Here is a 12,264-nt window from a genome sequence, read left to right as displayed (position 1 = left end):
TTAGGTATCAGCGAACTAAAATGACTGGAATGGGTGAATTTAACCTTAGATGACCATTATATCTACTACTGTGGGCAAGAATCCCTTAGAAGAAATGGAGTAGCCATCATATTCAACAGAAAAGTCTAAAATGCAATGCTGCTGCTGCTAAGTCACTTCAGTCATGTCTGACTCTGTGCAACCCCATAGACGGCAGCCCACCAGGCTCCCCTATCCCTGGGATTCTCCAGGCAAGAACACTGGATTGGGTTGCCATTTCCTTCTCCAATGCATGAAAGTGAAAAGTGAAAGTGAAGTTGCTCAGTCATGTCCGGCTCTTAGTGACCCCATGGACTGCAGCCCACCAGGCCTCTCCATCCATGGGATTTTCCAGGCAAGAGCACTGGAGTGTGGTGCCATTGCCTTCTCCGTGAAATGCAATACTTGGATGCAATCTCATAAATGACAGAATGATCTCTGTTTATTTCCAAGGCAAACCATTCAATATCACAGTAATCCAAGTTTATGCCTCAACCAGTAATGCTGAAGAAGCTGAAGTTGAACGGTGCTATGAAGACCTACAAGACCTTCTAGAACTAACACCCAAAAAAGATGTCCTCTTCATTACAGGGGCCTGGAATGCAAAAGGAGGAAGTCAAGAAACACCTGGAGTAACAGGCACATTTGGCCTTGGAGTACAGAATGAGGCAGGGCAAAGGCTAACAGAGTTTTGCCAAGAGAACTCACTGGTCATAGCAAACACCCTCTTCCAACAACACAAGAGAAGAAAGACTCTACACATGGACATCACCAGATGGTCAACACTGAAGTCAGATTGATTATATTCTTTTCAGCCAAGGATGGAGAAGCTCTATACAATCAGCAAAAACAAGACCAGGAGCTGACTGTGGCTCAGATCATGAACTCCTCCTTGCCAAATTCAGACTCAAATTGAAGTGCCATTATTCATTCCCTTTTATTAATATTCCCTTTCTCTAGCTACCCAGACCACTATTATCCCTAACATTCCAAAGGCAGGTATGAAATTATCCATCTTTATTGTATTCTCCACCCCACTTAGAACAGTACTAAGTCAAAAAAATACTGGGTTCAAACACATCTATATAAATAGAAGTTTTTCTTGCAGTTTGCACTTATTGAAAACAGAGAAAATTTAGTAATTTTTGACTAACCCAGGCTATTCTTTTTTTTTCCATTTATTTTTATTAGTTGGAGGCTAATTACTTTACAGTATTGCAGTGGTTTTTGTCATACACTGACATGAATCAGCCATGAATTTACATGTGTTCCCCATCCCGATCCCCCCTCCCACCTCCCTCTCCACCCGATCCCTCTGGGTCTTCCCAGTGCACCAGGCCCAAGCACTTGTCTCATGCATCCAACCTGGGCTGGTGATCTGTTTCACACTTAATAATATACATGTTTCGATGCTGTTCTCTCGAAACATCCCACCCTCCAGGCTATTCTTTTCTTTTGGGGCTGTGCTACCCATTGATGTTTCAATAGGCCATATTTTATATGAGAATTTACACTCAGACTCACACTTCTGATACATATTTATCATAACAGTGGTTCTAGAACTTTATTGTTGATCAGCCTCACCTGGGATTCTTGTTAGAACTACAAATTCCTGGGGGCCACTCAAACCTACATTAAGATCCATACTGTGAAAATCACAGCTTGTATGTAATGTCATATTTTGTCTGGCTTAGGAGAAAGGCAGGTTTGAATAAAACCCAGCCTCCTAGTTTTCATCATTCTTCCTCTCAACAAAGAGAGTGGCCAGTGCTGCTTAGGCTGATGTAGGAATGGAAAAGGATCCGACTTTTGAAGGGAGCGGAGAGTAAAAGTCTGGGATATATGATCAAAGAGCACAGGAAATACATGAAGCCAATTCCAGGGCAAATCCAAGAAGGCTGAGATGGGTTCAAATTATAATTAATTTAAAAAGCTGAATTGACTATGAAATGTTTTATCATTGTTGATTTTTAAGAAACACAGCTCAATGCAGTACAAATCAAGGAAACAAAGGTTCTTTTAAGATCATTCACTAACTCAAAACTGAGAGAACCCATTTCAATTAGCACTGTGAGTATGTGAGAAAATAACTACTGCAGGGGCAAGGATGTCCCTGCTGTTAAACTGTTACACCACTGCTTGGCTGGCTTCAGACACGCTGTCATGTTTAATGAAGGGATCGATGGTGGTCGATTGGATTGTCCTCTTCATTTGGTGATGGTGACAGGTCCTATACACGTGCTGAATGGAAGAGAGCAAACAGCTGTTCTGCTTGTCAGCTGGGGTGAACTGAGATCAGATGTCCCCCTTGTTGCTCAAGCATTGGAACTTCTCTGATTTGCAGGAATCCTTTTGCTTCCATATTTTTGTTTTTAGCTTAGCCCTTCTCTTGGACTTCAGTGATGTTGAAGATTCACTATGCCGTACGTCTCCCATCTGTGCCTCCTTGAGCCCCACGTGTTGGACAGATAGGATGAGAGTTAGCCAGAAAACAGTAGCCTGGAGTTTTGTTTTTTTCTGCTCTTGGTCTCAGTAGATGCAACAATTTATGCCGAGTAACTAGTTAGGTAGTAGGTTACTGAAATTGCGGAGGATGGATGAGGTCTAGAGACGGAAGACAGAGATATGAGTGAAGCTATGTCTTAGCCAGACCTACAGTAATTAAGAACTTGCTCAGAGAAGAGGTTCCATTTAGCCTCTAAATGGAGACAGAGGAGTTCAAAATGACAAAAGGTGTTTTTGTAGCAAAAGGACTCAGCCCCTTCCTTTTTGACTTAGTTCATAAAACTGAAACAGTGGACCACTCAGCAAGGGTTGGAGGCAGTACGTTTGAAAAGATAAAAGGAAGGAGGATTTTTCACTCTCTGTGTATAACTTGTGGAATTTACTGCTGGCAGAACCATTGAGAAAAAGATTTTAGTTGGAAATAATAGTGAAATCTAGTTAGTGACGTGCAAGGAACCTCATGAATTCTAAATTCAACCTATGAATAATATACAGCCCAGCTCTGTTTATTAGAAGATGTTTACATACTAAACAAGTGCATCGGGACCCTTATAATAGTATGATAAATATTCTATTGTCTGAGGGGACAGAGCTTTCCTCAAAGACTATATTCTGAGCAGGTACCACCGTCAAACTATATGCCCACAGGGATGCCTCCAGTAGCTGTGATTTAATCGGCACACTGCTGATTTTTGGAGGCATGTTAGCTCCTTTAGGCCACTAGGATTCTATTAAGTGCTTTAGAAGAGGTAATCTAATCTACTGAATGGCCTGAAAGATCAAAAGCACCTCCAAACACAAGCAACTCCTCCACTTCTCAACAATAGGATTGGGGAACTGGGAATATTATTTCAACTGCTTAGGAAAGGTAGGTGAAAGTGCTGGACAGAGGGCAGGCAATTATCTCTTTGCTATCTGTTAAGCAGCATTTCTCCTGGCTGATAAATTACTTCCAGCTGTTGGCAACAATTTTCTCCTCATCATGGCAGGAGCGAGAGACTCTGGCAAATGTTGAAGAGCAGTGCGAGTCGCTGATTAAATCCAAGATCCAGCTGGAGGCCAGCGTCAAGGCGCTGTCTGCGCGGGTGGAGGAAGAAGAGGAGATAAATTCCAAGCTGACTGCCAGGGGGCAGAAACTTGAAGATGAATGTTCTGAGTTGAAGAAAGAAATCGATGACCTGGAAACACTATTGGCGAAGTCACAGAAGGAGAAGCGTGCTACAGAGCTCAAGGTACTTTTTCTATGATGTCAGGAAGGTCTAGAGGCCTGAATTCCACCTCCCAATCAGGCTATGAAACCAGGCTTGCTTTGTTTAAATTAATGAACATAGTGGTCTGCAATTTTATGGCCCTGGAAGTCAGAACTGGCATCAAATGAGGACCTAATTCAAATTTCCAGCTTGAATTTATGGGACCCCACTTAATCTCCCAAGTGAAATATTTTCATTCGTTCTGATCTTATTGCATCTGAAATCTGATAGAAAGAATAAAATGGTTTCACTGGGCCTCTAAGAATTCTTTTTCGAAAGGAGAGGGAGCAGGATGCAGCTTACTGAAAGGTGGTTTGGTATGCGTCTTAGTACCCACCTTGGTTGTTGATTTGGAGTTTGACCTTGAGATGTCATTTTAATTCCAGCTAAAACTTTTTTTCATTTTCTTTGAGGTTTTCAACTTGTGTATCTGTATATAGACTGAAGTTAGCTAAGGAATCTGTATCAAACATTTGATTGAAAAAAGCTTTCAGAATAATACTGTAATTTTGGCAGATGATTAAATAGCAACTCTTGTACATCAGTCCCTTTCATAAAAAGCACATGGGCCTGATATAAATGGCTTCCATTTTTGCCTATTTTATCAGCTGGACCTCTTCTCTAACTACCACTTTTTCAGGATCTTGAGGCACAACAAGATTAATGTGTGCCCTGAATACTCAAAAGAAAGCTAAGTTACCTTTAGGGGTGTTCTTGTTATGCAATAGCATGTCATTGAAAACTGGCCATCTGTGGAACCATGCTGGTAATATTTGATTAACCAGAACACCCCATTCCCTGACTCTGAGAGATAACAGATCATTCGTGTCTGTGTGTAAAAGAAAATGTGACTTTAGAGTTTTAAAACGTCCAACAGAAATTTGGCTACATGTGATTCCTTACGACAGTGGATATGTCATGAGATTTTTGGTCCTAGGAAGAGAGGAGGTGGCCCTTCAGGTTTATGCCCCCTGCTTCCAGGAGTGGTCGGTTCTCATGGCGCCGTTGTCTTCTCCCGGCAGGTCAAGAACCTGACTGAGGAGGTGGAGTCTCTCAACGAGGATGTGAGCAAACTGCACCGGGCAGCCAGGGCCGCACGGGAGACCCACCAGCAGACCCTGGAGGACCTGCACAGTGAGGAGGAGAAGCTCCGCGCCCTGGGCAAGGCCGCGCTGACTCTGGAGCAGCGGGTGAGCGAGGTCAGTAGTGATACGGCTGCCTCGGTAGCTGCCTGTCCACATCTGTGGAAACCCTCACTTTCTACTTAGCTAATTTATCTTGACATTTTCACGAAAACTTAGTAGCATGGTTCATTTCCCTCATTATTTAGAAATAGAGGGGAACTGCTACAGTGGAAGAGAGGCCCCAGTATGTGTTCTGTCTGTTGTTAAATGAAACTTTCATAACAACCCTGGGCAGTGGGAGAATCCTGAGATGAATCGTGAGGCGGGAGCACTCTACAGGACTGACTTCCCCACAGAAGCTGGTGTTTTGCCCCGCAAATGTGCTGGTTCTGTATCTGACGCTAGCACTGAAGGATAGCTTAAAGGCCCCTGTCTCCAGCAGCGCGCTGAGGTTTGTTATAGAAGAAAGATATGTAAGCCGCAAGCTGTGTTCTACCAACACTATCGGGATATACTTGTAAGATTCTGGAGACGGTGCTTCTGTTCTGCTTCTAAAACTCTGTGAAATAAAGATGTCTCAGACCAGTCTCAGTTGGGTAGGTTCATCACTCTTGCTGTCTCCTCCCCAGCAGACAAGGGTGTATGCATTCACTATTTTATTAGTCCCCAAAGCTTAGCCTTTATAAAATTGCTGACAAGTGTGGTTAGGTTTTTTTTTTTTTTTTTTTTGATTATCTGCTTCTTCTTCCTCATGCCTCTCTATCAATTTTCCTCTGTGACTTATTAGCTGTCTCACTTCTCTTCCTACTTCCATGGATATATATCTTACAAAGCCTCAATATGGGAATTTGTTGGTTGTATGCACACAACACACACACACACACACTCTCACACATGTATTTTCACACACTTGTTCTCTCCTAGAGTTCATTTATTTTTGGGTTTTGCATACATCTTCCAGAAATTCTCCCTTCTCCCCTATTTGAATTTTATATCTTTCTCTGCTTACCGGAAATAGCTTCTATTGTGGCAAAGTTAATATATCAATGAAAAATAGCCATATTGTAACTATTGTTTTGCCTTCTGCTAAACTGACCTCAGTATCATTGTCAGCAACAGTAATGTGGACAGAACTGTAGTATTCTGGTCACCTTGCTGGAGGTACCAGAAGATGACGTAAGGCTGTGGATCAGAGAGGGTACCAGGGTGGTGAAGGAGAGTATGGAAATTACGTTGTGTGAGATGCATTTGAAATGGTCAGTGATGCTGAGTTGAGAGACTCAGGACAGCTGCCTAATATTCATGAATGGTCACGTGGAGACAGATTTGCTTGGTGTTGCTCCAGGGAGCAGAGCCTAGATTTGTGGGACGAATTTACATAGACTATTTTGGCTTCTTACGAAGAAGCACTCCTGAGTAAATGGACTTATCCACCCATGAAATGAGCTGCCATGTGAAGAAGTGAGCGTCCCATCACTGGAAAGCTGTCAGACAGGGTCTCACTAGGCATTTATTATTTGTTTTTTCTGTATTCTAGAGCACATATTCCTTAATCTCTATAGATTTCCTTTGTCCTTGACTTCTAGATTCTTTTGTAATCCCATTGATGTGTGCAACATTTATTTTAAAACATCTACATAACTGGGCATCGTTTATAGACTCTGCTTATATTTTTCTTTCTTTTTCCAGAAGGTGAGTGGTTAATGGACACATCTGTAGAGTATAAACTTAACCTATATACTGGGCTTAATAACATCTCCTTTTGTCAGCTTGAGGGTGCCCTTGAGCAGGAGAGCAAAGCGAGAATGACCTGTGAGAAGGAAAAGTGCAAAGTGGAGGGCGAGTTAAAGCTGACCCAGGAGGGCGTGGAGGACCTTGAGAGCAGGCAGCTGCAGCTGGCGGAGAAGCTGAGGAGGTGAGTCACTGTTCCGCGGACTGAGATGCTGGGAGGCCTTATATTGAAGGAGACAGTTCTCTCACCGTGCCTATCCCAGTGACCCTGGGGCCAGATACCTCAAGACCTGCAAGGGAGGATAAAAAGGATAGCAAGCCTAGGAACCTGAGGGTTTTTTATTTTTTGCTAGACTTTATGAGATTACTCTTCTTTTTATAACTATATAATAACCTACAAGAAAGTAATTGAAAAGTCTTGACTAGCAGATGTGAATGAAAGGTGTAAGACATAGCAGATGCAAATTAGAATTTGAAGTTACAAGTCAAAAAATAAAAGTGGCTCGCTTCTTTTACTCATGAGATCAACAGCCTAAAGTTAAAAAGTAAATAAAAAATGAAGTCTAATGTGAAGTCTCATATACCCTCTGATCATTTTTAAAAACAAAACAAAACTTATATGCCAGATGTAACTTCATTAGACATTTATACAACTTTTTTGGTCTAGTAATTTACTTTTTAAGTATTAAACTTTAAAATTGAAAGCACGATCAAAATGGATAGACCTTCAGTTCACGCAGATTGCCAAGGAGCTCAGGGCAGGATGGCCCTCTCAGTTGAATTTCATTATTCAGTGAAACAGATTTTCTTACCTTGTCCCTTTTGCCTCCCTCTGTTTAGCTAGACTTTCTTCTAACCACTAGGGATTTTCAAGTTATTTGAAATAGATCAAATAAGAAAGGGAAACAGTGAAATCTGAGAGTAAGATAAGGCCTGTCTGAAGTGGAGCGCACACTGGTTGTTGGCACCCACAGTGAAGAATGGAATCAGTGAGCAGCTATGAGCTTCTGGTTTTCCCATCTATGTACACGAGTTTCCATGATACACGCTTGTGGTCAGACTGGATTAATAGTCTATCAATAAGTTACTCAACTTGATAGGTATTTGTAGACTTGATTAATAGCTTATCAATAAGTTACTGAACTTGATAGGTGTTTGGAAAAGATGAAATAAGTAACCCTATGAATGTAGTGGAACAGTGAAAGGCAAAATGATGATAGAGTTCCTTCAGCATTTAATTTTGAAGATTGTGTTTCAGTTTGGAAAAGTGAAATGACACTCCATGTCCTTGTAGGCCACAGGTCAAAGAGCTCTGGCATTTTAGAAACCTGTGTTTTGAAGAAATTATGAATTTATTATACAACCTTTTCTTTAAATGGACCTGTGTATATATGAAAACTTAATATATGAAAATGTGGCATTTTAAAATGGTGATGAGAGGATAGAATACTAAATAAATAGTGCCAAGATTATTAGCTATTCATCTTATGAGATTAAAGTTAAATTTCTTCCTCTTGCTATTCACACACACAAAATCCAGTTGCATTAAAGAGTTAGATGCAAAAATTAAGCTATAAAATCATTAGAAGATGCAGCATTATTCACAATAGCCAAGATGTAGAAACAGCCTAAATGCCCATTGAATGAATGAATGAATAAAGAAAATGTGATGTATACATTTAATGGATTATTAATCACCCACTTTTTAAAGGAATTCCTGCCCTATGTGACAACAGAGATAAACCTGAAGGACTTTATGCTAAATTAAATGTCAGCCACAGAAGGACAAATGCTGCATGATTCCATTTATCAGGTCAGTTCAGTTCAGTTGCTCAGTCGTGTCCAACTCTTTGCGACCCCACGAATCGCAGCATGTCAGGCCCCCCCTGTCCATCACCAACTCCCAGAGTTTACTCAAACTCATGTCCATCGAGTCGGTGATGCCATCCAGCCATCTCATCCTCTGTTGTCCCCTTCTCCTCCTGCCCTCAATCTTTCCCAGCATCAGGGTCTTTTCCACTGAGTCAGTTTTTCCCATCAGGTGGCCAAAGTATTGGAGTTTCAGCTTCAGCATCAGTCCTTCCAATGAACACCCAGGACTGATGTCCTTTAGGATGGACTGGTTGGATCTCCTTGCAGTCCAAGGGACATAGGAGGCATATAAAAACAGTCAGACTCCTAGAAACAGAGAGGAGAATGGTGGCTGCCAGGGTCTGGGAGGCAGGGGAAATGCAGAGTTGCTGTTCAGTGGTTATAAAGCTTGCATTAGACAAAGTGACTGGGTCCTAGAGATCTGTGTGATGTTCTGCCTATAGCTCATATTGTATTGCACACTTAAATATTTGTTGAGAGGGTAGATCTCATGTCAAATGTTCTTCAGTTAAAAAAAAAAAAAAAACACAATTAAAAGACAATATGGGTGGTAAAGCTTAGGAAATTGGCAGGCCAGAGTTCCTGAGTCTGGACAAACTCCATCCAAAGGCATAAAACGACTATGTTGTATTAACTTGACGTTAATACATCAACATTTTAAACATTTAGTGGCAAAAGTCAACATAAATGATATTGGAACAAACCTGAAGCAGATATAAAAAAATAAATATCAAGAATATTAAAGGAGAACCTGTAATTCACTAATTAGATGAACAACCTAACAGAAAAATGGACAAAGGACACAAGTGAGCAGGTCATTTGTTTTATTGCCCATTTTAAAATCCTCATAGTTGATAACATGCTGTCGTCACTTGTAAACAAGGACATTCATAATAAAACAAGGACACACAGGAAGTGTGCTAATATTAAATGTGAATGTGGAGGAATAACCTCCCACTGCTATTGGAGGCCAGAGTTATAAGTTTTTAGATACAGACCTATAACTGATGCAGAAGTTCCCTGCTCAGTATCCACTCTAGAAGCACTCGCGTGTACACAAGGGTGCACACGTATGAATAGCATTTGTAAAAGTAAAATTTAGGGGGAAAACTCAGTGCTTATTAACAGGGAAATGGATAAGAGAACCACATAATATCTATGTCATAGACTAGCATTCTGCAGTTTATTTCTAAGTGAAGTAATCTATGTGTGGGCTTCCCTGGTGCCTCAGTGGTAAAGAATCTAACTGCCAAGCAGGAGACATGGGTTTGATCCCTGAGTCAGGAAGACCCCCTGGAGAGGGAAATGGCAACCTACCCCAGTTTGCTTGCCTAGGAAAGCCCACATAGAGAAATAACCTCGGGAGGAGGAGCCTGGCTAGCTGTAGTCTTTGGGGTTGCAAAAGAGTCAGACACGACTTAGTGACGAAACAACAACAAATCTATGTGTAGGCAGGCCAAAGTGGAAAAATCTCTGTGTATTATTGGGTAAAAAACGTTGTACATGGACTTCCCAGGTGGTTCAGTGGCTAAGAATCTGCCTTGCAACGCAAGAGATGTGGATTCAGTCCCTCGTTGGGCAATGAGACCCAAATGCCACAGAGCAACCAAGCCTGGAACACAGCTACCGATCCTGTGAGCTCTGGAGCCTGTGGCCCACAGCTGGGAAGTTGTCCTGCAACAAAGATTCCTACTGCCACAACAAAGATCCAGCACAGTCAAACAAAGAAAATAAATATTAAAACATGTGCAGTTATAAATATGAATGTATATAATGTTACACCATTCACAGTAAAGAAAATGAAACCATTTCTACTGATACATAAGCAAAAACATATGTCAATACTTAGAAAAATGTCCAGAAGGAGCCACATCAAGTTGATTATGGTGGTTACCTCTAGGGAAGGAACGGAGGCTGGGTATAATCACCAAGAGGATGTAATAGTTGAATTTTTACAATGAATGGCTTCATATATTATTACAGTAATTTGAAGACTATTTAAACAAAATGTTATTACTCTGAGCAATTTCATTTGACAACTCTTTCCCTAACAGGAAGGAATTAGAAATGAATCAGATGAGTTCAAAGGTGGAGAATGAGAAAAACCTGGTGGCTCAGCTTCAGAAGATGGTTAAAGAGTTCCAGGTGATCATTTATCAAATACCTGTGTGCATCTGTAGTTCAATCCCTGGTTGATGACTGGTGCTTCAGTGACAAATGTGCTGCCAAGGTAGCCATAACCCTAGCCAACTATCAACAGAGGCAGAAAAGAACGGTGGTTGAGAAGGTAACCTCGCATTCTACAGACAGGTGACTCTGGGGAGTATTACTGTTTAAGCTTAGATTTCCTTATCATGAAGATAATAAAAATAAATAGCTAATATGTTGAATGTTTGACATAAACTAGGCATTGTACTAAAACCCAGGACATCTATATTTTTACTCATTAATCCTCCTGACAACCTTTGAACTAAAATGTAACTACATTTAAGTGATAAGCTCAGTGCCTGACCCATGGTAAGCATTCAATGTTAACAATTTAATTTTTTATGATGATTAGTCTTTGTGATTGTAAGGCAGTGACACTGAAAACTGTTTTGTAGCTACTTGTAGCCTCAAAATGTTATTTGATAATGGGTAGCTATTAGACTATGTGACTGTTTTATACTATATTACCACATTTTGTTGTTCAGTTGCTGAGTCATGTCCAACCCTTTGCGACCCCATGGACTACAGCACCCCAGGCTTCCCTGTCCTTCACTGTCTTCTGGAGTTTGCTCAAACTCAAAGGAAGTTGATGCTGCTATCCAACCATCTCATCTTCTGTTTCCCCCTTCTCTTCCTGCCCTCAACTGAGTCAGCTCTTTGCTTCAGTACTTTGGCCAAAGTATTTGAGCTTTAGCTTCAGCATCAGTCCTTCCAATGAATATTCAGGGTTGATTTCCTTTAGGATGGACTGGTTTGATCTCTTGAGAGATTCTCAAGAGTCTTCTCCACATTATAAAGTAATTTGAAACATATAACTCCTCACATATACATGGAGATGGGTTCTTTTCCTTTGGAGCTAAATAGTTATCTCATTAATGTAACTATTACTTAAAATAATTTTGGAATTTTTTCCTGATTATTACTTTCTGAGACATTTGAGTCAAATACGGCCAGTCTCCCTGCTTTATGGATGTGCTTTCAGACAATATTAATCTTCAAGCAATTGTCTATCATGTTTACCAGGCTTCTCTTCAAATGATAGCTGATCCAAAAAAATGTTCAATTTATCCAAAATACAAACTTTCTTACCCTGATGATTTAAAATAATGCTCCAAAGATTATTTCTAAGGAAATGTTTCAGAAATGTTTGATCTGGTTAGAATATTGTTTGGAATGAAGGTATTGTATCTCAAGATAACTAATTGTAAGGGGATCACGTTTACTTGGGTGTGGAAATCATAAATTTTTTAGCACCTTCTCTGTCACAACTCATCTACAGATGAGATAGCCTTACTTATTTGGTTTGGTCTAAAAATTAGCTTCCTTTTAGCAATCATACTCTTACTTAATGGAAAGAAAAGTATATTCTAAAATAGAAGTCATTCCTTTTTTCTTCTGCCCTAACCTATGCCTAATTATTTAAGGTGATATTAATGACCATCATCAGTTTCACTGTCCTGTCCCACAATGATGCTATCAAGATTGGTAGAGCTATCTGCCCTTACACCAAAAAACTTTTGGGCTCTGAGGATTCTTATCACTGCTATTCTTTGTCT

General features: G+C 40.6%; 1 protein-coding gene across 1 annotated transcript in view; it reads left to right on the top strand.

The window, feature by feature from the left end:
• Nucleotides 1–12,264, top strand: part of MYH15 (myosin heavy chain 15) — a 146,669-nt gene that overhangs the window by 79,187 nt on the left and 55,218 nt on the right. Inside the window, exons 23-26 of the mRNA XM_061134312.1 lie at nt 3,513–3,755; nt 4,796–4,972; nt 6,667–6,812; nt 10,555–10,645. Coding sequence (XP_060990295.1) covers nt 3,513–3,755; nt 4,796–4,972; nt 6,667–6,812; nt 10,555–10,645 — 657 coding nt within the window. The remainder of the gene's footprint in view (nt 1–3,512; nt 3,756–4,795; nt 4,973–6,666; nt 6,813–10,554; nt 10,646–12,264) is intronic.

The sequence above is a fragment of the Dama dama genome, chromosome 31, assembly GCF_033118175.1.
Source record: "Dama dama isolate Ldn47 chromosome 31, ASM3311817v1, whole genome shotgun sequence".
In the NCBI taxonomy this organism is placed as follows: domain Eukaryota; kingdom Metazoa; phylum Chordata; class Mammalia; order Artiodactyla; family Cervidae; genus Dama; species Dama dama.
This window is presented reverse-complemented; position numbering and strand designations above follow the sequence as displayed.